Source organism: Capra hircus, chromosome 24 (genome assembly GCF_001704415.2).
Source record: "Capra hircus breed San Clemente chromosome 24, ASM170441v1, whole genome shotgun sequence".
Lineage (NCBI taxonomy): Eukaryota > Metazoa > Chordata > Mammalia > Artiodactyla > Bovidae > Capra > Capra hircus.
In genome coordinates this window covers 2,351,636-2,376,185 of record NC_030831.1, presented here as the reverse complement: position 1 = coordinate 2,376,185, position 24,550 = coordinate 2,351,636, and the positions used below count along the sequence as shown (strand labels likewise).

General features: G+C 53.9%; 1 protein-coding gene across 3 annotated transcripts in view; it reads left to right on the top strand.

The window, feature by feature from the left end:
- Positions 1 to 24,294, top strand: part of ZNF236 (zinc finger protein 236) — a 69,814-nt gene extending 45,520 nt beyond the window's left edge. The window contains exons 22-33 of one of the 3 annotated variants that reach the window (XM_018039621.1): positions 83 to 448; positions 1,416 to 1,561; positions 1,651 to 1,891; positions 2,285 to 2,464; positions 2,854 to 2,895; positions 5,232 to 5,387; positions 10,593 to 10,780; positions 12,815 to 12,943; positions 14,582 to 14,779; positions 16,379 to 16,508; positions 20,878 to 21,054; positions 21,812 to 24,294. In XM_018039621.1, the coding sequence (XP_017895110.1) occupies positions 83 to 448; positions 1,416 to 1,561; positions 1,651 to 1,891; positions 2,285 to 2,464; positions 2,854 to 2,895; positions 5,232 to 5,387; positions 10,593 to 10,780; positions 12,815 to 12,943; positions 14,582 to 14,779; positions 16,379 to 16,508; positions 20,878 to 21,054; positions 21,812 to 21,939 (2,081 nt within the window). In that variant the 3' untranslated portion in view covers positions 21,940 to 24,294. Of the gene's footprint in view, positions 1 to 82; positions 449 to 1,415; positions 1,562 to 1,650; positions 1,892 to 2,284; positions 2,465 to 2,853; positions 2,896 to 5,231; positions 5,388 to 9,555; positions 9,623 to 10,592; positions 10,781 to 12,814; positions 12,944 to 14,581; positions 14,780 to 16,378; positions 16,509 to 20,877; positions 21,055 to 21,811 lie in introns of those variants that run through there. The other 2 variants (XM_018039622.1, XM_018039623.1) reach the window with 2 other exon arrangements.

Genomic DNA, 24,550 nt, shown 5'->3' with positions numbered 1-24,550 from the left:
TGGAGGGGGAGAGGAGGGGCGGGGGCGGGGGGCGGAGGCCGGGGCGAGTCCTCGCCCGGCTGACTCTGGGCTCCTCCCTCAGGCCAGAAACTCTTCAGCTGCCACGTGTGCAGCAACGCCTTCTCCACCAAGGGCAGCCTGAAGGTGCACATGCGCCTGCACACGGGCGCGAAGCCCTTCAAGTGCCCGCACTGCGAGCTGCGCTTCCGCACGTCGGGGCGGAGGAAGACACACATGCAGTTCCATTACAAGCCGGACCCCAAGAAGGCCCGGAAGCCCGCGCCCCGGGCGGCGGCCGAGGGCCCGCAGCCCGTGAGCGCGGCCCCCGCACCCTCCGCCGACCCCGGCGTGTTCATCATGAACAGCCCGGTGCTGACCGGGCAGCTGGACCAGAGTCTGCTGCAGCCGGGCCTGCTGGGCCAGGCCGTCCTGCCGGCTTCCGTGTCAGGTGGGCCGCGTGTGCTGGGGGCGCGGGGAGAGGCTGCGGGGCGACTGACTGATGCGCTGTGTCCACCCAGCCAGCTCCGACACTGCCCTCCCTGAGATTTCCCAGAAGGCAGTGGGAAGATGGAATTCCATCTTTCAGACGTGCCATCTTTCCGTTTCCCATTCTCTCTACCATGCTTTCTGCATTTTACCCTTCAGCTCTTTGGTCTGTTGGGCTTAAACCTGTTTGTTTCTTAATATTCTCAAAGCTTAACAGACATAATTTATTACTCCCCTTAAGCCTTATTTTTAGTACACTGCAATTATTCAGTTGCTCTTGGGTCACAGTAGTGTTTGAAAAGCATTACATTTTAGTCAGGTGATATTTACTAATAATATAAAATAAACATTATCTTTTGTGTACTTACAAAGAGTGAAGCAAATGTTCATATTTACTAGACATCTTAAGTGGCTGTTTTTCTGTCTAATGACCCATGGCACAGTTAAAGCCCAGTAAAATAATAGCGTTGTTTTCTATCTTGGGCTTGATCAGGGTGATCTCTCTGAGCGTAGTTTCCTGATGTGTTAAAAATGGATGTTACCTATTTCACAGGGTTTGTTTTGTGACAGCTAAGTCGGACACACGGTGGTGGTGGTGTTCAATCACTCAGTCGTGTCTGACTCCTTGCGACCCCACGGACTGCGGCACTCCAGGCTTCCCCGTCCTTCGCTATCTCCCAGAGTTTACTTAAACTCATGTGCATTGAGTGATGCCATCCAACCATCTCATCCTCTGTCACCCCCTTCTCCTGCCTTCCATCTTTCCCATCATGTATTTATATATGTATGATATAAAGTAAACACTAGTATTTGTTAACTGGATCATACTGGTATGTGTGTAAAACATATTTGGAAATCCTTGTATAGCATTGAGTTTTTTCTGTTTAAGGAGGTTTCTGGCACCCAGTCATCCCTGTTTTGTCTTGCAGCTGGTGGTGACTGGACAGTGTCTTTGACGGACGGGAGCTTGGCCACCCTGGAAGGCATACAGCTACAGCTGGCGGCTAACTTGGTGGGGCCCAATGTCCAGATCTCCGGGATCGACGCCTCCACTGTCAGCAACATCACTCTGCAGGTGAGACGCCTGCCTGGCGCCTCTGCACCCCCCGAGCGTCAGCCACCCTCCTCGCGGCTTTCCCATCACAAGGCCCTCTGTGCTTCCAGATCGACCCGAGCGTCCTGCAGCAGACCCTGCAGCAGGGCGGCCTGCTTGCCCAGCAGCTGACAGCGGAGCCGGGCCTGGCCCCACAGGGCGGCTCCCTGCAGACGCCGGACAGCGCGGTCCCGGCCAGTGTGGTCCTCCAGCCCATCCCAGGCCTGGCCCTGCAGCCCACGGTGACATCTGCCAACCTGGCCATGGGCCCGCTTTCGGAGCAGGACTCAGCGCTGGCCACCAGCAGTAGCGGTGAGAGCTGGTGCGCGGCGGTCATGGCAGCTGGGCTGCAGCTCGCTGCGCACAGTCATGCACTGGGTCCTAAGGTGCTGTTTTCTTCCCTGTGTGAAGCTTAACAAACGCATCACGTGTCCTAAGAGTGCAGTAGGCTTTTTTTAAAGATAAGTGATGTTTAACCAATACTTGCACAGAGATTGCATTCATAGAACTGGCTTCCTGTTTGAACATAAGAGTTTTCTCTCTCTCTCTCTTTTTTTTGTTTATCATTTTAGATGAAGGACCTAGAGATGACTGATACTGTGTTTTGAACCTTAAATTCTTAGTTTCACTAAAGTTTTAATAGGAGAAAGGGGAGGATTATTATTTTTTAAGCCTAGCTTTGTTCTGTTTTACAACGGTGACCAGGGACGCAAGACCTCTCTCAGGTGATGACCTCACAAGGCCTGGTCTCCACCTCCGGCGGCCCCCACGAGATCACCCTGACCATCAACAACTCGAGCCTGAGCCAGGTGTTGGCCCAGGCTGCCGGGCCTGCTGCTGCCACATCCTCGGGGCCGCCACAGGAGATCACCCTGACCATTTCTGGTGAGTCTTCAGGTTTTTTAAATCTGTTCACCTGCAGTCTAAGTAAATCTTATCGGGGTTTTTTTGTTGTTGTTGTTGTTTCCTGTGAGACTGAGCTTTGCATAAATCCAGTGCTTCAGAAGTGTTTGTAGTTTATCTGGGAAACTCCATTTAGTGGAAATGTTCCTGCCGTTCATATCTGATGGCAGGAATTAAACGTGGTGGTTCCCCACGGCACTTCTAGTTTGAGCCCGTTAGTTTGGTCACGTATTTTTTGTTTAATCAAGAGCAGAAAACCGTACTTCATAAATGCTTATCGTGCTCCTTTGAACTGAAGGAGTGTAGTTGGTTTAAGTGTATACTTTTGGTACCCCAGAGCATTACAGATACCCACTCTCCTTACCTTTCAGAATTCTTCTCGGATCATGTAGAAAATAACGATAGAAAAATAGGTAAGTGGGTAGAAAACACCCTTTGGCAGCACAGGCCCCTGGGCCGGCCCACTGAGCCTCCGTGTTGGTCACCAGGCCTGTGATGCTCACCGTCAGACCGCCCCCTCGTCTCGTCTGAGTTAGCTTGGAGCGCAGTTTACAGGTGTGCTTTGTCCACATACTTCTTAGCCATGAACTCTGTGTTAACTGAGCAGTTCTTAAATTTAGCAACAACTTTTTTGACCCTTACTGTGCACCAGGTCCTATTCTAGTAACTTCGACAAATATTAACTCATTTAAGTCTCATAGAAACACCCTTGTGAGCTTTGAAAGTATTTTAAAAAAAAACAAAAAACAAAAAACATCTTGCTGGGAGTCAGAATAGCCTCCCTGGAGATCTGCTGTGACGGCAGGAAGCGCCGTGTTTTCCCTGACAGTGCTGGGGGTGTGGCGGCCAGACCCTGGGCACAGCCCCAAGAGAGGGCCGCAGAGTGTCACCTCTGTTCCACAAGGCTTCTGCATAAACCATTATTGGCATAGCGCAGTTACTGAGAAGGAAACCAAAAGCTTTCTCTTTTAAGAGGTGTCTTTATTCCTTTCAGTTTGTGAGAGAAATTGGAGTAACTGTTCCTATGGAACAGTCTCTTCCTATGGAGCTCTTCAGTGACAAGCACTGATTTTTAGGTTCTAATATGCAGCAAAAATTAACTTTGAATTTTATCTAATCAGCAAACTTCTGTGTGTGTATATGTGTGTGTGTGTGTGTATTTGAATTTTACTGTTGGAAACAGAAGAGTTACGTTAAGAAAGCTATTTTGTTGATCAGATAAACTTTTTTTGAGTAATCTCAGTTTTAGAGGTGTTTTGCTAGTCCTATACAAAAAGCACAAAATGTGGGATTCTTGCTTATGGTTCAGAAAATGTGTTTTTTTGTTTGTGGATTGTACATCTGTTTCTCCTATGTTTTCCTGTATTGATCATTCAGTTATTTTATTGCTTTTTAGTGTATTAGATGAATATAATTTTTTCTTAATTAGCTTAAAAGGTTTATCATAGGAGAAATCTTTATTAGTTGATGAAACTGGTAAAGTTTGCCTAAACTTTAAAGGCCTAAGATTTATTTCCTGTCTCCTCATTATTATATGTGTTGAGCACGGGCTCTGAGGACTCCTAAGCCAACAGTTTCTTAGCCCATTCTGAGAAGTCTGAAAGAGCTTTTAATTTGTGGCCACTTACAGAGATTTTCTGTTATTTTGTAGAATGTTGTTTTTTTCCACGAGTACATGGAATTATACATGCTTGTGAATGCTAGAATACAAATATTACTTCAGTTAAGTTGTGTAGACCTTTCAGCAGTTCATAAGAAGAGAAGTAAACGTTGGGTGAAGATGAGGACTGTGGCTGGTCTCCCCAGCTGTCTTACACAGTAGAGCGCTCCTACCTGGTGACTTGAGTCCAGTTACTCACACAGAGCCCTGTCGAGCAGAGAGAAGAGCAATGCCACGTGGTTTTGCGCCTTTCCCCGCGGGTCTCTGACCTCGGTCTGCTCTTGCGGTGGGAGCTACGTTTTCCGTCTCGCCCACACCTCCACTGTTGCTCAGCCGTACTTGCAGGTGTACGCCCCGGGGTGGCGCGGGGATGCCGGCGCTGGTAGAGCCAAGTGCAACACCCGTTTTGTCTTTTTGCCCTCCAGTTTCGTATATTTGTCTTGTCTCCACCTGGCTCGACAATAGATTTTTTTAAAAGCAGCTTCTCTTTGCCAAGTCTTTGCAAAGCATTCAGCCTGGTTTTCATTGAAAAGGCAACAGGTTTTTGATGCTCCTGTTCCTGTTCCTGTTTGCGCACTGCATGATCGTGTCACGAGACTGTGAAACTAGCGAGGCTGGTGGAAGCCCGAGTCTCCTGGTGGGAGGATGTCATGGCGTGTGCGAGCCGCCACGCGCGTCCAGGGCGCTGCGGGGCAGAGAGCCTCCCACAGCAGAGCCGCCGTGGCCACGCTGCCCTCCTGTCCTTCCACCATCAGGCCCCCGAGGCTGCAGCTGGTCGTCCGGCATGGTGGGAAATAGTTCCAATTCAGTTTAAGTTGTATTCAGCAAAGCATGTAGCCGTAGGTGCCTAGACATGGAGGAGTTAAAGTAGAGCTCCTAAGAGTTACTTAGAAACTTCATAGATTAAAGCATGTGGACAGATACTGGCATTTAGGGCAATGCATTTCACTGTCTTGTTTTCATTTTTTTGTATAAACGTTAAAAATGAGGTAGCTTTCGTGTTGAGAGGGGTGTTGTATGTTTAGCACACTTAGCAGTGTGTAAGTTAACATGTTACTTTCATATCTCACAACGTTCATTTCTGTTTAGGTCAAGATCTTATTCAACACAGTTCTAATGGAAGTAGTGAACTAAATGGAAGCATAAGATTGTCCGCACCTACAATCAATAATCAATCCACAGGTGCCACCTTGACGATAAGCAATGACCAACTTCTCTCACAGAGTGCAACATTAAACTCTTCAGGTATGCAGTGAACAACCGAAAGGCTTCCTAATTTGTCAGTCGAAGGGCTATGTGCGTTGTCAGTGGAAGGGGCCACCTGTCTTTCCAGGTGACAGCTGTGTCAGCTGCCTGTTCTCATCCGTTTGGTGTAGTTCCTGACGATTAGAGGCTCCTGTGTAGTTCTGAGACCCAGAATTCTCTTGAGTATTACTGACCTTTCAGGGCTGTTCCTGCCTTCTGCAGAGTAAAGGTGAATGGTCTTAGGCAAGCGTGCAAGGCGTTGTGTGTGTAAGCCGGCCGGCCCTGATGGCTCCGTCATGCCCAGGCTCTGAGAGGCTCTTGGGCTCCCTGCTCTGTGCCTGCGGGGTGAGCCCCGTGCCACATTTCCCTGAGTGCAGGATGGCAGGATTATTCATAGAAGAAAGCATATTTCTAAGGCTCTGAAGTGTCAACTCTAACACAAAGTAAAAGCAAATGAGCGCCATCAAGATGAAAGCGCCAGAGCCCCAGTGCCACCAGGCCCCGCCTCACAGGTGGTGCCCTGTTTCCTGGGCCTGACAGAGCTCCTGTTCCTTCCTCAGCCCTCTTGTTTGACAGCCCTGTATTTTTCATTTCTTTTTGAGGCTAAGGCTTCATCTTTAGACATGTGTGGCTCTTCTCAGTACCCACAGCCAGACTTGTTTTCCTGCTCGCTTGGAGTGCCTTTTTACCCAGTGGCGGTCTGTCCCCGCAGAGCGCGGTGCGTGCCGTGTGCTGAGAGCCCCTCTGAGTGGGGATGCCGGGCGAGGCGGCCGCGGGCCCCTGCCTTTTGGATCCTAGAAACTGGCAGAGTGCTGGTATTTACCACAGAGTCCACGTGGCGGTGCAGGGTGACAGCCGTAGTGCCACGCGGGAGAGAAGGCCGCCCCGAGCGCAGGTCACGGTCACCGGGCCGACCGAGTCTGGGTGGCGTCCCGAGGGGAGGCGCATCCCTGGCCAAGGAGGTTGCTGGAGCCGTCTGTGCTACGGGCCGGCCTTGTGTGCTGGTGTGGGCAGTGAGCCAAGGGCTGCATGCAGTCAGGTCCTCTCAGGTCCCCGAGGGGCCTCCCGCCCGCCCTCCCCTCTGCTGAAGGGGTGCCCGACAGCCTCGTCAGCATCTCATGTTGGTGGACTGGGGCGGGTCCACAACCCGGGCTTCTGACGGTCATTTCCACCTCTGCCCTCTGTTTTCCTGTCTCTGCTTTGGACTCACTCTGTCCCTCCTTCATCAGTTTGTTGTTTAATTTTGGGGAGCTAAGAGAGTTGTGTCATAGAACTGCATCCTTTCACCTGTTGATTTTGAAGTGGGAAACTTTTTTGTTCCCGTTACGGGGAGTTTTTAGTTCTGATTCCGTCTGTGTGGGTAAGGCGTTTGCAGTATGTCGTGTGCTGCTGAAGTTACGCGGCATGCTTGTTTCTGTAGACGCTGCCTGATGGTCGTGGTTTGTGTCTGGCTGTGAAGGACCAGCTCTCACTGCCTCCAGGGCTCTGACATCTCTCCCGCCCCGTGGAGCGCGGCACACAAAGCGACAGGAGGCTCTGTGTCTCCTGTCGGCTCGAGTGCCTGCTGTCACGCTCTGGTGGCGGTCTCTGTCCCAGAACATTCGGGGTCGGGCCGTCTCCACCTCCTGCTTCCCTGAGGAGCGCCTGCTGCAGCTGGTGGGACCGTCCGTCCCCTTGGGGCTCTGGTGGGACTGTCCGTCCCCTCGGGGGTTCTGGTGGGATCGTCCTTTTCCTTGGGGGCTCTGGTGGGACCGTCCATCCCCTCGGGGGCTCTGGTGGGACCGTCCTTTTCCTTGGGGGCTCTGCTTGCTATCTTTAGTGACTCTCGGGCCAGTCAGCGGAAAGACGAGGAGAGTCTTGGGTGCTTCCATTTAAAGGGAGTGGCGTCTTGCTTGGCTTGGTGACCCCGGCATTCGCTGAGAGAGCAGTTCCTTCAACCTGGTGATGTTCCGATCAGCGTGCAGCAGGGGGTTCGGGAAGCCGCTGCTGAGGGCTCTTCCCCGGGCGCTGGCGCCTCTTCAGGCCCCTGTGCTGCCGGTCAGCCCTCAGGCGTCCCGGCTCGAGCGCCGCCTGCGCGGGACTGGGTGGAGCTCCGCGGGCCAGGACAGCAGCCTGCGGTGCATGGGCCCGGGACGCATGCTCGGATGTTTCTGTAGAAACGGCGAGCTTGTCCCTTTCTCCCTATTTAGTTTTTCTTTTGTTTAGACTAACTGTTGTAGAGCCGCCCGAGAGCTTTCCTTTTTCCTTCCTTTTGATGCCCCTTTAGCTTAATTTGTTACCTTATTTAAAAAAAATTTTTTTTCAGGAGTCTAATGATATCATAAAATAAAAGATGTGCTCGTAATTAAAGGACTTTCGTATCAGTTATTATAAATACAGGATTAATTTCACATAAGCACTCAGTTGCACTGTTAACTTAACACCTTTGGCATCTTTGAAGAATCCTGACTGTAGGCAGAGATTCCTCACACGTTGAACCACTCGATCCGTGGTACCAAGCAGATGTTTTTCGCGAGGTTTGCACATTCCACTAGAGCTTGTTAAGTGAGCCGATCTTGTCTGTACCTTATTGTCAAGAGACTGTGTACTAATGGGCAACATCTACCTTCAAGTCGTTCGGTCCCGGACCGAGCTTCAGGCCACACGAGTAAGAGCTGAAATGGAAATGACTTGGAGATTAAACATGCCTCTTGCAGGATGAGCACCAGAATGCATCCCTCAGTGTGACCCTGTGACAGTTACGCTGCAGGCCCGTTCCCACCATGGGAGGCAGGTGACGCGGCGGGTGTTGGTCTTCACCCTGTGTGTGAACGGGACACAGTCAGGGCTGGTCAGTTTCCGGAGCAGTGTGGGCTCTCTGCGTCTCAGTGGGGAGACGGCTGCCACTGCCATTTAGTGGTTTACACATGATCTGAAGCGCGACCATGAGTCAGTTTCACATCCAGAGTGAAGCGCGTGTGCTGGTTCTGCGGTGTGCCAGGCTTTGGAGGCTGTTTCCGAGTCAATTCCAGGTTACACCCCTGGCGAACGGTTTTCCTCCAGAACAGTCAGAATATGTTTTCAGTACCCTTTGGGAGGCAGAAAGTCGTTCCTCATAGAGGCCTGAATTTAGCCCAGCTTTTTAAGGAGTTTATCTTAAACGGGTATTACCTTTTTGTTCTTCCATTGGTCCATTTTTAAGATGATTTTGGTGAAGAAATCGAGTTCGTCTTTCAGTGAGAGAAGAGATGGGTTTTTTTGTTTACTAGTTGTCTGTGAGATTATTTTAGTTTTAGCCTGTTTCTCCTGGACTTAAGTACAGTAAGGGGTGTGCTCAGTCGGGTCTGACTCTCTTTGACCCCGTGGACCGTAGCCCACTGGGCTTGTCTGTCCGTGGGATTCTCAGGCCAGCGTACTGGAGTGGCTTGCCATTTCTTCCTCCAGAGGATCTTCCCCACCCAGGGATAGAACCTGCGTCTCTGGCATTGCAGGTGGATTCTTTACCCCTGAGCCGGGCTCTTTTCAGCCATATGGAGGCTCACTGTGCTTGAGCCAGGATCGTGTGTCTTGTGGGAAATCTCTTGAGTATTACTCAGGGTTCACTCGCCACACTGTCTGGTTGAAGTGTGGACTCCAGCTCTCCTTGCAGTTGTTTGGTGTCTTCTCTGGGCCCGGGGTCAGGGTGCCCCATGGTTAGTGACCCTGCTTCTGCTGTCTCTGCTCTCCTGGGCTACATGTCCTGGGTCCTTCGCCTGCTCTGACAGTTGGCAGAAGGGCGGGCATGTCTCGTGGTTTTGGCTTCGTCTTGGGAGTCAGGGTGACGTTTGGTGTCCTGCCGTCTGCCCCAGGGTGAGCCCTGCCATGAGCGGTTTGTTTGCTCTTGCTTCTCTCACCCGGGGGTCTCTCCTGAGTGATTCCGATGGAGCCCCCGCTCCACTGGTTGGGCCTGGCCAGGGGCTGCGGTCCCTGCCCACCTCACCCTCCCTTTAGACTCGCCTCTGCATGCCGTGTGTGAGCATCCAGGCGTGTGGAGGGCATGGCGGCTGCAGGGTGCCGCCCCTCCACAGATCCACACTCGCGACCGTCCTGGCGGGGGCTGCGCATGGGGGGGCTGGCGAGGTTTTCGGGAGCCGCGTGGTGCTTCAGAGAGGACGCACGCAGCCTCCTAATGGTTGTACTGCTTTTGAAGGTTCCAGGTCTGCGCGGCACAGTGTGCGAGTCCGGGAGTGTGGATCTGTGGAGGACGCCGGCCACAAGTAAGTAGCCTGGCCCCTGCTGTGCCTCGGAGCAGGCCCGGGGTCAGCCAGGGCCTGCGGCCACGTGGTGTCCGTGCTCAGACATCCCCAGGCAGCGGCGTGTGGTGCTCTGCGGGAGGGCCCGTCCGGGGCCTGGCACCGTGGCTGCAGCCAGTGGGCGCTGAGCCACCGTCAGGCCAGCGGAAGGACGGCCTGTGTGTGTACACACGCATGTGCATGTGTGTCACGCTCACGCGCGTCTTGGTTGGAGCCCCCAGGATCTGGGTGCTGACCCCACGCCGAGCCGTCTCATTTGCCAGAAGGTGCATGAGTCTCTGTTGTGTGGAGAGAAGGCCTGTCTCTGCCTCGCCTGTCCCAGTGTCCTCCTTTCTCGGTATCGTTGGCTGCAGAGGGAGCTGGAGTGCCGCGCACGCTGAGTCAGTGCTCAGGGGGTGCTGCGAGGGCCGTTTGGAGCGCCGGTGTCTCAGGCTAGGCAGACGTGCAGGACGGTGGGGTTGTGAACATGAGCGGAGTCGCCAGACATCTGCTCCGGAGCGGGTCATCGCTCAGGGTCCTGGTGAGGATGGGACCCTGGAAGTTCTTGTCTGAGTTCCCTTCTGCGTTGGCTGCAGGGGTGGGACTGTGGGGGTCACCGTCAGCTCTTCTTTTCCCTGCTTGTTCCAGTGTGTGACGCTGGAGGGGCAGAGTCTGCGTTCAGACACGTAGGTGCTCACGAAGGCCTTGTGGTAGTGTCGGAATCTGAGAGGCGATGGGGCAGAGTCTGCGTTCAGGGACACGTAGGTGTTCATGAAGGCCTTGCGGCAGCGTTGGAATCTGAGAGGCAGTGGTCTTGGTGGTGCAGACTCGAGAGCCTAGGGCTGTAGATGCTGACCGTGACCGACTCCTTCCTGCGCGAGAGCCCTCTTCCCGCGCCGACGCCCGTGCACTCACCGGCTTCTCCACTCACCCGCTCGCTTCCCCTCTCTCGTAGAACTTAACGCCACAGCTGGAAGCCTGCCTCCCACGACGCCGCTGTCGCCGTCTGCCGTCTCTGCACAGAGCCTGGTCATGTCCTCGTCTGCGGTGGGGACCGAGGCCAGCGTCACGCTGACCCTGGCAGACACCCAGGGCTTGCTGTCCGGGGGGCTGGACACCGTCACGCTCAACATCGCCTCTCAGGTGGGTGCCACGCCCCCCCGGCAGGGTCCTCCCAGCAGACGCCTTCTTTCCGAGGGAATCTATGCAAAACGCAGCTGGTGGTTTTGCGATCAAAAAGTAATTTCTTGATGCCAGATGGGAAGTAAAAGACCATCCAGACGATGCAAAAAGCATGAGTAATCTGCCCCCCAACCCCGATGGAACTGCAGTGAAGTGTGAGTGTGTACATGCCTCTGGGCCTTTCTGCACACACACACGGACGCACGCTTTTCTGACTTTTACGGAGACAAGCTCATGGGTGTGTCGTGTAGTGTAAACTCTTCCCCCCTTGTTGATTTTACCGTGACTGTGTTCACATCAGTGATTTTAGCTGTGCAGACATTTTAGTGTGCGCACAGCTTCTCGCCCTGTAGACGGGGTCACCGAGGGGGCTCCCAGGCCCCTCGCCCTGTAGACGGGGTCACCCAGGGGGCTCCCAGGCCCCTCGCCCTGTAGACGGGGTCACCGAGGGGGCTCCCAGGCCCCTCGCCCTGTAGACGGGGTCACCGAGGGGGCTCCCAGGCCCCTCGCCCTGTAGACGGGGTCACCGAGGGGGCTCCCAGGCCCCTCGCCCTGTAGACGGGGTCACCGAGGGGGCTCCCAGGCCCCTCGCCCTGTAGACGGGGTCACCCAGGGGGCTCCCAGGCCCCTCGCCCTGTAGACGGGGTCACCCAGGGGGCTCCCAGGCCCCTCGCCCTGTAGACGGGGTCACCGAGGGGGCTCCTAGGCACCCCGGCTGTTGTCAGTGGTGTGGGAATTCCAGTATTCCTTGCCACTTAGGTCCTTAGATGAACCCCTGCAATAGGTGTGCTGGATCGAAGGTTGAGATGCTGACAAACCTTCCAGAGCCCCGTTGGGAAAATCCTGAGAAGCGGTGATTAGCTCTGGCGAGGCGTAGTTGTGAGGCAGCCGTGTGGAGTTCTGACGGGCCGCGCCTCTGGCCCCCATGTGCACAGCCTGCTGCGTGGAGGCTGCCGCGGGTGGGCGGTAGGGCAGAGGGTCTCCCCGCTCCTGTCTGAGCCCCACCTCCACCTCCGGGCTCTGCGCTGGGGAGATGCGGTCTGGGTGGCCACGCGGGCTGTCTGACCCCGGGAAGGACTCGGTTCCTCCCCGTCCAGACCGGTGACGCCACCCTGGCCTGCTCCTGGGTCCACCTGCATGGCAGACTTGGCCGTGACACACGCCCTTTGCTCTGTGAGGTCCCTGCCAACAAGTCTGGCCCTCTCGAGGGGACTCAGGACACACTGCACACGAGGGGCTTCGTCCTGGCCCACGAGAGTGCTCAGCCACCCAGGCCCCCTGAGCAGCTGAGGAGACCCTGCTCCCCTCAGCCAACGCTCAGGCGCTTACAGAATGCACGTGCACTTGAGGAGTGAGAACTGGTGTGATTTCCACATCAGCGTACTGAAATACAGGGAAGAAAGAAACAGTCTGCAAGTAAGAACACAAACCAAAAATACGTGACTTTTGGGGGGTGCCCTTTTAGTGGATTTAGGTCACCGCTGCTGTGAGTGTCACTGATTGTCAGCATTTGTTTTATTAGGCAGTTGGCTTTTGAATCAGGGCATTTGCATTGAGATTGCTTAAATTAGCCATTGAGACACCAGTAATAAGCTAGTAAATGGCATTGTATTCAGGATTTTTTATTGTTCTTGTTGCTTTTTTTGACTGCGCTGTGCAGCGTGCTGGACCTATTTCCTTGACCAGGGATCGAACCCCAGCCCGCTGCAGTGGAAGTGCAGGGTCTTAACCACTCGACCGCCAGGGAAGCCCTGGGGTTTTGTTTGTTTGTTTCTATTAAGCCTTTTTTTTTTTTTTTTTTTTTTTTTGAGATGATTGTGGATTTGCAGTCAGTTAAAAGAAATAGCACAGATCCCATGGACCCTCCCTTAACCCAGTTCCCCCAGTGTCTGCATCTTATGAAGCCAGCGCACAGCACCCACCAGATATCGCTGTGTTTAGTGACCGCTGGGTGGGGTCATGTCGCAGCTGCTGAAGCAGTAATCCTCTCCACAGGGTCAGCAGTTCCCAGCCCTACTCACGGACCCTTCTCTCTCGGGCGCGGGGGGTGCGGGCTCACCCCAGGTCATCCTGGTGAGCCCCCCTGCACAGCCGTCGTCTGCCTGTGAGGAGATCACCTACCAGGTACAGCACACGTGTGGTCTGCAGTCTCTCAATGCTTCAGAAGGGGCGGCCTGGAGGGTCCTGGGGAGAGCCGCCGGCCAGGGCTCCGTGCGCCTGGGGCCACGTGTCTGCCGAGGATGAGCAGGTGCCAAGCGCAGGGACCCAGGGTGGATGCAGGGTCCCCTTTGCGCCATGATTCCAGGTCAGAAGGAGATGTAACCAAAGCTGTGAGACCTGGTTTTCAGTTTACCAGTGTCTGCTTGATTTGCCCACTGATCAGATTGCATGTGGAGAAGGCAATGGCACCCCACTCCAGTACTCTTGCCTGGAAACTCCCATGGACGGAGGAGCCTGGTGGGCTGCAGTCCATGGGGTCTCTAAGAGTCAGACACGACTGAGCAACTTCACTTTGACTTTTCACATTCATGCCTTGGAGAAGGAAATGACAACCCACTCCAGTGTTCTTGCCTGGAGAACCCCAGGGACGGCGGAGCCTGGTGGGCTGCCGTCTGTGGGGTTGCACAGTCGGACATGACTGAAGTGACTCAGAAGCAGCAGCAGCAGCAGACTGCGTGTCCTCATTCCCTTGCATTTGGTTCTTTTTGTTGGATTTCCTGCGACACCTTTGCTGTTTCTTTCACGTCTTGTTACGCCTTTTCATAGGCATTTTTACGTGTGTGTGCAAGACCTGTTTGTCATCTGACTGGTCTCTTTTCTTAAAATGCATTTTTTGGAGGGGGTGGACAAAACACTTAATAAACGATAGCTCTAAATATAAAGAGTCTAAAAACCCCTAAAACTTTTCAGAAAAGTAAAATACCAATAATAAATCTCTGAAATTTTTTATTTCTGAAGAATTAAATTTTATGCTTAAGCAGTTTTAGCAAATGGATTTTAAGGAAATTAGTTTTTGGTCTTTCGGTGAGACTAGGACTACTTTCAAATAGAAATGAGATGTAGTCAGGAATGGGAATTTCTCCCCATGTGGCCTCAGTAACCGGAGCCCATTTAGCTGGATTTTGGTTTGTGCACCTGTTAGCACAAGAGCACGCTCGGGTTCAGGGGCACACTCGCAGGTCTCCGGGCTCGGCACGGCCTGTTGTCCTTGTGGGCACAGCACGGGCGGCAGGTGCTGAGCGCCCCCGCCCCGCGAGTGCAACGTGTGAGTCAGAAGCACGTCCTGCGTGCGTTCCAGTTACTGTGAGCTTGAAAGCGAGTGTCAGCGGGCCTCCAGGGCCTTTAATGGGTACCCTTCCTTAAATGCCGTTTGTTTGATCCGGTGGGTTGTTTCCTGCAGTGACAGAATAGCCTTGAGTGTCATTTATTCCCGGTGGTTTTCAACCTTAAACAGACTCACGAGAGATGCATTTTGTGGGGGGAGCTGAGCACAGGTGTGTCTGTCGTTTTTTTCTTCGCTCACACAGACGCTCCTGTGTAGACGCATGCCCACCTGGCACAGGAGTCACAGGCCGATCGCTTTCCTGCAGCGTGTGACGTCCTTGCATCGTCTGAACTATTCGATTGCTTTTTTCATCCCTTAAAAAAACAAACAAACAAACAAAAAAACAGCCCAGATGAGTGAGAGCACCTGTGGCGGCTGTCGGGTGTTGTCTGGGAGCCGGGTCTCAGCGGTTCGGTTGGAATTCTGCCCCATTGCAGGTGACGGACGTCTCTGCCAGCCTGGCCCCAGGCGGTGCGCCCGAGAAGGAGGCCCGGCTGCACGCGTGCCTGGAGTGCGGCTGCAGCTTCACCTCGGCCGGCCTGCTGCTGCAGCACAGCAAGGCAGCCCACGGGCGTGAGCGCATCCACATCTGCCCCGTGTGCAGGAAGGCCTTCAAGCGCGCCACGCACCTCAAGGTACAGCCCCCCGCAAGAGCACAGAGGTGCCCATGCCACACTTAGGGTGGGGCGGGGTGTGTGCACCTGCTGGCCGCGGGAGCCCCGCCAGTGCCCTCCTGCCTGCGGGGAAGGGCGGATCCGCTGTGGACGCGCACATGGTAGAGGAGCATGCGAGGCGGGCCGGTACCGGAACGTGGCTTCGAGGTCACCCGGCAGGGGCACAGCCCAGGGCATGTGTGTCCGGCCTCCGCGCCACCCAGGCTGGGGCCCCTCCTCTGTGCTCAGTCACCGGAGCGTCGGGCCCTGCGGACGCCGAGGTGCGTGCGGGGCCCAGGCCTCCTTTCTCAGGGCCTGCCAGGAGTCACTGGCAGCACACCAGCTTCTGTTCTCCAGGCCTGCGGCTGGCTACACTTCTCACCTCTGTTCCTACCATGTTTTCTGAGATGGGAAATCCCAGTATTAATTAACATGTTTTGAAAAAGAGAGCTCCACGTCCGTTTTTAAAAATGAAACGCTGATCATCAAAGCAGCTCTCCTTGCAGAGGCCACGGCCAGGAGGTTGCTGAGGTCGGGGTGCTGCCCATTGCAGAGGCCACGCCAGGGGGTTGCTGAGGCCGGGGTGCTGCCCACTGCAGAGGCCACGCCAGGGGGTTGCTGAGGCCGGGGTGCTGCCCACTGCAGAGGCCACGCCAGGGGGTTGCTGAGGTCGGGGTGCTGCCCATTGCGGAGGCCACGCCAGGAGGTTGCTGAGGCCAGGGTGCTGCCCATTGCGGAGGCCATGGCCAGGGGATTGCTGAGGTCGGGGTGCTGCCCATTGCAGAGGCCACGCCAGGGGGTTGCTGAGGCCGGGGTGCTGCCCATGACTCTTTGAATTAGACTCTGCCACTCAGAATGTCTGCACTCTTGGTTAGGTCATGTGACACCTGCAGCTCCGCTTTTCTAATAGAATACTCATGTCTGTCAGAGGAATATAAAGTGCTTAGCTTTACACCCGTAGTAGAGAGTTCAGAAATTATAGTCTGAGAGAATAAACACTTTTAAAGAAGCAAAAGAATAAAAATGGTTAAAGAAAATTTAGATACTTGAAATCATACACATTGATGTTTCTGAGGCGTAGCGCTCTCTCCTGTGACCATTCTGGGGTGTTATAGACAGACTGCCTTTCCCTGAGAAGCTTGGCAGGTGCTGACCGCTCTATCAGAGTCGGTGCAGCCGTGGATGCGTGGCAGTGTTATGGGATGGCAGCGGCACTGCCCCCCGGCCCCCCAGCCCACAGCCCTGGTCTAACTGTGAGGAAAACGTCAGACACATGTCAGTTGAGGAACATTCTGTGAAGTACCCAGCCAGCCCTCTAAACCTGTCACGGTTGGCCGACAGGGAGGGAGGCCAGTATGAGGCCCTAGGCTCGGGGGGCTTGGGTCTCCCTGGCAGGCCACGCCCCAGCATCCCCCCTCCCCGACTCTGCTCTGCGGGGTCTTGACCGGAGGTGAGCCTGGGGTCGTCCTCCCGCCAACTGGCCTTTCCGCGCTGGTTTCCCTGTCCTGTTTCGGGTCTGTAAGGCTCTGTTACGATCGTCAGTGTCCTTCGCGTGTGTGTCTGTGTGTGTGTCTTCCCCAGGAGCACATGCAGACGCATCAGGCCGGTCCTTCCTTAAGCTCTCAGAAGCCGCGGGTGTTCAAGTGTGACACGTGTGAGAAGGCCTTTGCCAAGCCCAGCCAGCTGGAGCGCCATAGCCGCATCCACACAGGTAGCCCCAGGGAGGGCCCCGGGTGAGACGTCCTGCCGCCCACTGCTCGTGGCAGAAGGGCCACATGCAGCATGTGAACGTTCGCTCGTGACACAGCACCCAGTTCGTGAGGCGCGACCCACTTGCTCAGGTCTTCTGATTTTTTGTCAGTTTACCGTGCGGCTGACTTCCCCAGAGAGAGGCTGTTGCCGTTTGTGCGTGCAGGTCTCGGGTCCTCCTGTCCACCTCTGTCTGGCGCCCAGCCTTCTCACGGTTCTCACAGCCGTGGGGCCCCTTCAGCGGCCGCCTCCGCCTCACCCTCAGAGGACTGCTCCTCCCTGGTGCCCTGGCTGGCTTCCAGGCCTCCTGTGTCGTCAGCAGGCATCTGGCAGCCTCCACGGGCTGCGTGTCCTCGGAGGTGCCCTTGCTTGTCAGCACAGAGCCTGGAGCCCACTGGGTGCCAGCCAGGAGCTGGAGTGACAGACTGCCGTTGCTCCATCATGCATCTCTTTAGGACCATGACTTGGGGCTGGAAACGACTGCCTTGTATAAAAGCACGCACACATGGGCAGGGTTTGCACACCTTCGCAGGCACCTCCTGACTGTTGCTGGGGCTGCTTCCCTGCCCGCGGGGATGCAGTCCAGGTCCTCTCCTCAGCTCCGCCTCTGTCTGCAGGGAGCGCCCTGCTTCTGCCGGCGCTGCGAGGAGAGCCACCTGCAGGGTCGTCTCCCTTTCCATCGCCCCACTTATCTGATGGGGCCCTCAGTTCACCTGTGGCTGTCCTTTTCCTTGGGTGTGATGTCACGGTCCCAGTCCAGGGATAAGGGCAGAGACCCTGGGGCTCTTTCTAGGACTCTGCCTGCCATTGAGAGCAGACCCGAGACCTCCCTCGTCATCGCTGAGGAGGGCCACCTAGAGGATGGCGACCCGCTGCCTCCAGAGCAGCCTTGGGGTGCTGGCACCTGACCTGGGGGGCCTCGTGGGGATGAGAGGCAGCCACACAGGGCATGTGGGAAAGAACTTTCTAGGCCAAGGGAAGGCTTGTGCACACCCTGGAAAAGCGAGGACTTGGTCCTGGGGCTGGGAAGTGTGTGAGTGACAACAGGGGAGGTAGGGCAGCCAGGACCAGAGTGGCTGTGCAGGAGGTACTCCCCAAGGTGGTGCTCCCCAGGGCGGTCCTCCCCAGGGTGGTGCTCTCCTGGTCAGGTGCTCATCTGGACGGTGCTCCCCAGGGTGGTGCTCACCTGGGCAGTGTTCACCAGGAGAGTGCTCTCCTGGGCGGGTCCTCACCGGGTAGTGCTCACCTGGCAGATGCTCTCTTGGGCAGGTCCTCACCAGGGTGGTTGCTCTCCTGGGCAGGTCCTCACCTGGATAGATCCTTACCAGGACACATGCTCACCCGGGGAAGGCTCCCTGCAGAGGTCATTCTGGGCAGCTTTTTCTTCCATTCGTCAGTTTATGTATCAACTTGAAAGCAATTAACATTTAAAAGATACTGTATACACCATACTTTAATCAAGTGGATTTGGTATTCCCGTGTCCTCAACATCGTTCAGCTTTTCTTTTGGAAGCATGTTGTTTGAACCATGTTTGTTCATTTCTGGAGACTTCCGGGACTTTGCGTAGCTTTGTCTTCTGTGTCTCCCTGCAGAGCAGCCTTGCCAGACCCTGGGTTAGCAAGGGTAACGCAGCAGGGGGATGTCACTAGGATCCTGTAGAACTTACATCCCTTGCTGGGAGCTCGTGTGTGTGTATGTGTGTGTGTCCCTGGGAGCTCATGTGTGTGTATGTGTGTGTGTGTGTGTCCCTGGGAGCTCGTGTGTGTGTATGTGTGTGTCCCTGGAAGCCCTTGTGTGTGTATGTGTGTGTGTCCCTGGGAGCTCGTGTGTGTGTATGTGTGTGTCCCTGGGAGCTCGTGTGTGTATGTGTGTGTCCCTGGGAGCTCGTGTGTGTGTGTCCCTGGAAGCTCTTGTGTGTGTGTATGTGTATGTCCCTGGGAGCTCGTGTGTGTGTGTGTGTGTGTGTGTCTCCCTGGGAGCTCATGTATGTGTGTATGTGTGTGTGTCCCTGGGAGCTCATGTGTGTGTGTGTGTGTGTCCCTGGAAGCTCTTGTGTGTGTGTATGTGTATGTCCCTGGGGGCTCATGTGTGTGTGTGTGTGTGTGTCCCTGGGAGCTCATGTGTGTGTGTGTGTATGTGTATGTGTGTCCCTGGAAGCTCGTGTGTGTGTGTCCCTGGGAGCTCGTGTGTGTGTATGTGTGTGTCCCTGGGAGCTCGTGTGTGTATGTGTGTGTCCCTGGGAACTTGTGTGTGTGTGTGTCCCTGGAAGCGCGCGTGTGTGTGTAGGTATATGTCCCTGGGAGCTCGTGTGTGTGTGTGTGTGTGTCTCCCTGGGAGCTCGTGTGTGTGTGTGTTTATGTGTGTATGTGTCCCTGGGAGCTCATGTGTGTGTGTGTATGTGTCCCTGGGAGCTCGTGTGTGTGTGTGTGTGTGTGTGTGTCCCTGGAAGCCCTTGTGTGTGTATGTGTGTGTGTCCCTGGGAGCTCGTGTGTGTGTATGTGTGTGTCCCTGGGAGCTCGTGTGTGTGTGTGTGTGTGTCCCTGGGAGCTCATGTATGTGTGTGTGTGTGTATGTGTGTGGGAGCTCGTGTATGTGTGTGTCCCTGGGAGCTCGTGTGTGTGTGTGTCCCTGGGAGCTCGTGTGTGTGTGTTTATGTGTGTATGTGTCCCTGGGAGCTCATGTATGTGTGTGTATGTGTCCCTGGGAGCTCGTGTGTGTGTGTGTGTGTGTATGTGTGTCCCTGGAAGCCCTTGTGTGTGTATGTGTGTGTGTCCCTGGGAGCTCGTGTGTGTGTATGTGTGTGTCCCTGGGAGCTCGTGTGTGTGTGTGTGTGTGTGTGTGTGTTCCTGGGAGCTCGTGTGTGTGTGTGTGTGTGTCCCTGGGAGCTCATGTATGTGTGTGTGTGTGTATGTGTGTGGGAGCTCGTGTATGTGTGTGTCCCTGGGAGCTCGTGTGTGTGTGTGTCCCTGGGAGCTCGTGTGTGTGTGTGTGTGTGTCCCTGGAAGCTCTTGTGTGTGTGTATGTGTGTGTCCCTGGGAGCTCATGTATGTGTGTGTGTGTGTGTCCCTGGAAGCTCTTGTGTGTGTGTGTGTGTGTCCCTGGGAGCTCGTGTGTGTGTGTGTGTTCCTGGGAGCTCGTGTGTGTGTGTGTGTGTGTCCCTGGGAGCTCATGTATGTGTGTGTGTGTGTATGTGTGTGGGAGCTCGTGTATGTGTGTGTCCCTGGGAGCTCGTGTGTGTGTGTGTCCCTGGGAGCTCGTGTGTGTGTGTGTGTGTGTCCCTGGAAGCTCTTGTGTGTGTGTATGTGTGTGTCCCTGGGAGCTCATGTATGTGTGTGTGTGTATGTGTGTGTGTGTGTGTCCCTGGAAGCTCTTGTGTGTGTGTGTGTGTGTCCCTGGGAGCTCGTGTGTGTGTGTGTGTGTCCCTGGGAGCTCGTGTGTGTGTGTGTGTGTCCCTGGAAGCTCGTGTGTGTGTGTGTGTGTGTGTGTCCCTGGAAGCTCTTGTGTGTGTGTGTGTGTGTGTGTATGTGTGTCCCTGGAAGCTCTTATGTGTATGTATGTGTCCCTGGGAGCTCGTGTGTGTATGTGTGTGTCCCTGGGAGCTCGTGTGTGTGTGTGTGTCCCTGGAAGCTCTTGTGTGTGTGTGTGTGTCCCTGGGAGCTCATGTGTGTGTGTGTGTGTCCCTGGGAGCTCATGTATGTGTGTGTGTGTGTGTGTGTCCCTGGAAGCTCTTTTGTGTGTGTGTGTGTGTCCCTGGAAGCTCGTGTGTGTGTGTGTGTGTCCCTGGGAGCTCGTGTGTGTATGTGTGTCCCTGGAAGCTCGTGTGTGTGTGTGTGTGTCCCTGGGAGCTCATGTATGTGTGTGTGTGTGTGTGTGTGTCCCTGGAAGCTCTTTTGTGTGTGTGTGTGTGTCCCTGGAAGCTCGTGTGTGTGTGTGTGTGTCCCTGGAAGCTCGTGTGTGTGTGTGTGTGTCCCTGGGAGCTCGTGTGTGTATGTGTGTCCCTGGAAGCTCATGTGTGTGTGTGTGTGTCCCTGGGAGCTAGTGTGTGGTGTGTGTGTGTGTGTGTGTGTGTCCCTGGGAGCTCGTGTGTGTGTGTGTGTGTATGTCCCTGGGAGCTTGTGTGTGTGTGTGTGTGTATGTCCCTGGGAGCTCGTGTGTGTGTGTGTGTGTCCCTGGGAGCTCGTGTGTGTGTGTGTGTGTGTGTCCCTGGGAGCTTGTGTGTGTGTGTGTGTCCCTGGGAGCTCGTGTGTGTGTGTGTGTGTGTGTGTGTGTGTGTGTTTGTGCACTCCTTGCAGCCGGCCTGCGGGGCGCTGACCGCACCGTCTGTCCGCAGGGGAGCGGCCGTTCCACTGCACGCTCTGCGAGAAGGCCTTCAACCAGAAGAGCGCGCTGCAGGTGCACATGAAGAAGCATACGGGGGAGCGCCCGTACAAGTGTGACTACTGCGTCATGGGCTTCACGCAGAAGAGCAACATGAAGCTGCACATGAAGCGGGCCCACAGCTATGCAGGTGAGGGGCCCGCAGCCACTGCAGGCGGCGGGAGGCCCCTTCCTCACAGCGGCGGCCTGGACACTGTGTCCCAAGGGCTGGGGAGCCACTGTGGGGTCAAGGTCAGCCAAGTCTGTGCCCTGTGGTCCTGCACGGTGACTCGCCGATGTCGGTGCTGGCAGAGAGGGGGCATCTCAGTGGGGCCTGCTGTGTCCCCCTGTCCGCCTCGTCCCACATCGTCTCGGAGTGCCTGGAAGCTCTGGGCGATGGGTGTGGTGGCCAGTCACCTGGTGGGGGCTGTGCCCGGAGGGGCTGGACCGCAGCCTGTGTCTCAGGCTCAGGCGCGGTGGCCAGGCGAGCAGTCAGGCCTGAGTGCGGGGGTGTGGACCCCAGAGTCTCCGGGAGCCGCAGGGCAGGACCCTTCGTGCTGGGCAGCTCTGGAGGAAGAGAAAATCCATCCTGATGTCTACAGGCTAGTGCTTCCTGCGTCCTTTCTGTTGGAAAAGTCGTCAGTGGTGTTAGTCATGGCTCAGCAGTGCCATCGGCATAACTTCACGACACGTAGAGTGTGAGAGTGTAGCGGACAAGGGCTGTGTGCTTTCATGTTCAAGTAACAGTAATTGCCAGAACCATGAAACCCGCGGCTCAAACGATTCTTTCTTCACTGGGATGGAGAAGAAAGCCGTTTAGGAATGTCTCATCTCTCTGTGTTGTGCTTGTTTATATGCGTGTCACCTCACGTTGCTGCGTGTCTGAGGCTCTCTCTTTGTCCCCTCAGCAGGGGCAGTGCCGGAGCCCGTGGGCCAGCAGGACCATGGAGCGGAGGCGCTGAGCCACGCGCTGCACCTGGACGAGGTGGTCCCAGAGCCTGCGAGTGAGTGGCAGGCCCTGGCCAACGTGTTTTGACAGGCGCCGCCCCGAGGACGTCCCGGAGTCAAGTGTGGAGGAGAACAGAGCACTTGGGATTTCTGTTTTGAAGCCTCAAGTGTTTTAAATATCACCACAATAATTTTCTTAGCTATAAAACGGTCTAATGATCACTGACTTTCAGCGACTTCCAGGAAGGAGCTGGGCAAGGTGGAAGGCACGGCGTTCTCATGTCTCTGCAGACCACTAAACTCAGGTCCACGTCAGCAGTCTGACCCTCCCCGTGGCCAGTGCAGCCAGCTAGACCTCCGCCGGATCTTACTGTCATCGTGGTGTGACCAGTGAGACAGGTGTCAGTGTGGGGGAAGGCAGAGGGTTCTCTTTTCCTTCATGCTTCCCATGACAAAAAGCATAGCTCATGAAACCAACATAAGCTAGGTGCATGGAGTTCCGAGGAAATGTATGACACACAGGGAAGTTTTTTCCATTTTTTTCTGTGTGTGTTTCGAGATTAGTAGAAATGGACTCTTTCTTTTTTTTAGCCTACCGTATGTTAGTATACTGGGACCGTGAGAGATGGCTGGACCACTTCTCTCCACGACAGAGAGCTGCCCGTCAGTCAGGAGAAGGCGGCACCTGGGGCGTGAACGTGAGGACAGAGTCAGCCTGACCCACGAGTGAGGACTCGGCCGTCCCCGCTGGAGGCGGCCGCGCGCGCCCGAGTCCCCGCCGGCCCACGGCCGGGTCAGCAGGAAGCACAAGCGGCGCTGCAGGCTGCAGACGGCAGCGCCGGCTCCCGGGCGCGGAGACGCTGCCGCCCCAGCGCCCCAGCGCCCCGGGGATAGGAGCCTGTCCCAGCCCCGCGGTGTTCTCCTCGTCCATAAGCAGGTGTACTTTTTATTTCAGGGAATCCTTTAGTATCATCAATGGTGCCACGTTGAACATGCCCCAAACCAACCAAATCCCGCCCTCGCTGGGGCAGAGCGCGCGTCGATCCCACGGCATTCCAAAGACAGAAACTTCTTACTCCACGTGACTCTCTCCTTGGAAGTTATTTATATGTTCTATGTATAAATACGTATGTACATATGCAGATATATGGGCCTCTGTGTGGCTGAACAGTATATTTTGTAAATAAGCACTATCCCTGTTACAGAGCGAGCGACAGACAGCATTTTTACCTCCAACGAGCACTTCAGATCAGTATTCATTCATTTTGTTAATAAAGAAACGGACATCCTCGTCATTGTGACATAGAGCTGGGGTTGCTTTTTTTGTGTTTGTTTTTCCTAAGAATAATTGCCTTTATTTTTCTCATTGCCTCACTGGTTTCAGAAGAGAGCAGTTTTATTATAAATATTGTATGGACTTTGTATATTAAGAGAGGAGCTCATTTCAGATTCCTGAAGAGAGACATTTCACTGTTATTTTTTGAAGGGGCATCTTTTGATTTTTTGTTGTTCACACTTTCGGCGTATGTATATAAGTAGTATTGATGGTGATACAAAAACTTTTGTTATGTGAAAATATTTAAGTCTGAAAACTTAAATAATATTACTTTTTTTTTCCAAACTGCTTTGTGTATTGTATATTTTTTTAAAGAAAAAAAAAAAAAAAAGCCTTATTTGACTTGTGATACTGGACTTCTGTATCCTGAGGTTTTTCTTGAATGTCAGTGTGTGTACCTGGCTGGAGTCCGTATATTCAGAATAACTGTAATTGTGCCAGAGTTTTAAAGGTTCTGCTTTTAATGCACTTTTCTTTTATAATTTTGTATTAAAATATTTTAGAAATGTTGATTAATTTTGGTGAACAAATATCTCCAAAGTTGAAATTATTGAAATTTTAAAAATTTTGTTCTTGCTAGGTTATTTATTTTGGTTTTAGCATTAAATGTCATCTCAGGTCAGTCTCTGCAAGGGGTTTGTTTAATTCCTAATTGTATAGAAAGCATAGTTCAGTGAATTGTATTGGTGCACAGCCTGTTTAAGTAAGGCCTTACCAGGTGAATCTAAAGCCTACTTTTATTTTGGTTAAAGAAAAAAAAAAATCTATCAGTAATCCATTTTGTGAGTCTTCTCAGTTTATTATCAGGCAAACACAAGACATTAATGTATTATTTTTATTTACTTCCTAATTATAAAAGCTGCTTCTTTGCAAAACATTCCTTGAAAAATAAGGTTTTGTAAAGACATAATTTCACTTGAACTTTTGGTGGAGTGGAGTACAAGTTGATCTTTATACTTTACTGGTTGATAAAAAGTCTTCTGACAAGAGATTTCTAGTCTCCTGCATAACCAGGGTTTTGAGGATAGATAATTGTATTTTTAAAAAATATCTATCATAGCATATCTGCTTTGGAATAACAATAAATAAAAAAATGAAGTTAGGAAATGTGATTAATTTTTTTCTTTTAAAATATTTACTGTAAGATAGTTTGGCGCATGCATTCAGATATGTTTTCACAGAAAAGAACTTTAGTGATGTTTTCCTGCGCCTCCGTGCAGCACACACGAGCGCCACCCTCGTGAGGGCCACATGAAGAGCTTCCTACTTAAAAGCAGGCTGTGCCTTGAGGCCGGCCCGCCATCTGCGTTCGCTGCAAGCGCCTCCGTTGCTGCCACCGTTGACCGTAACAAACGCCACCCTG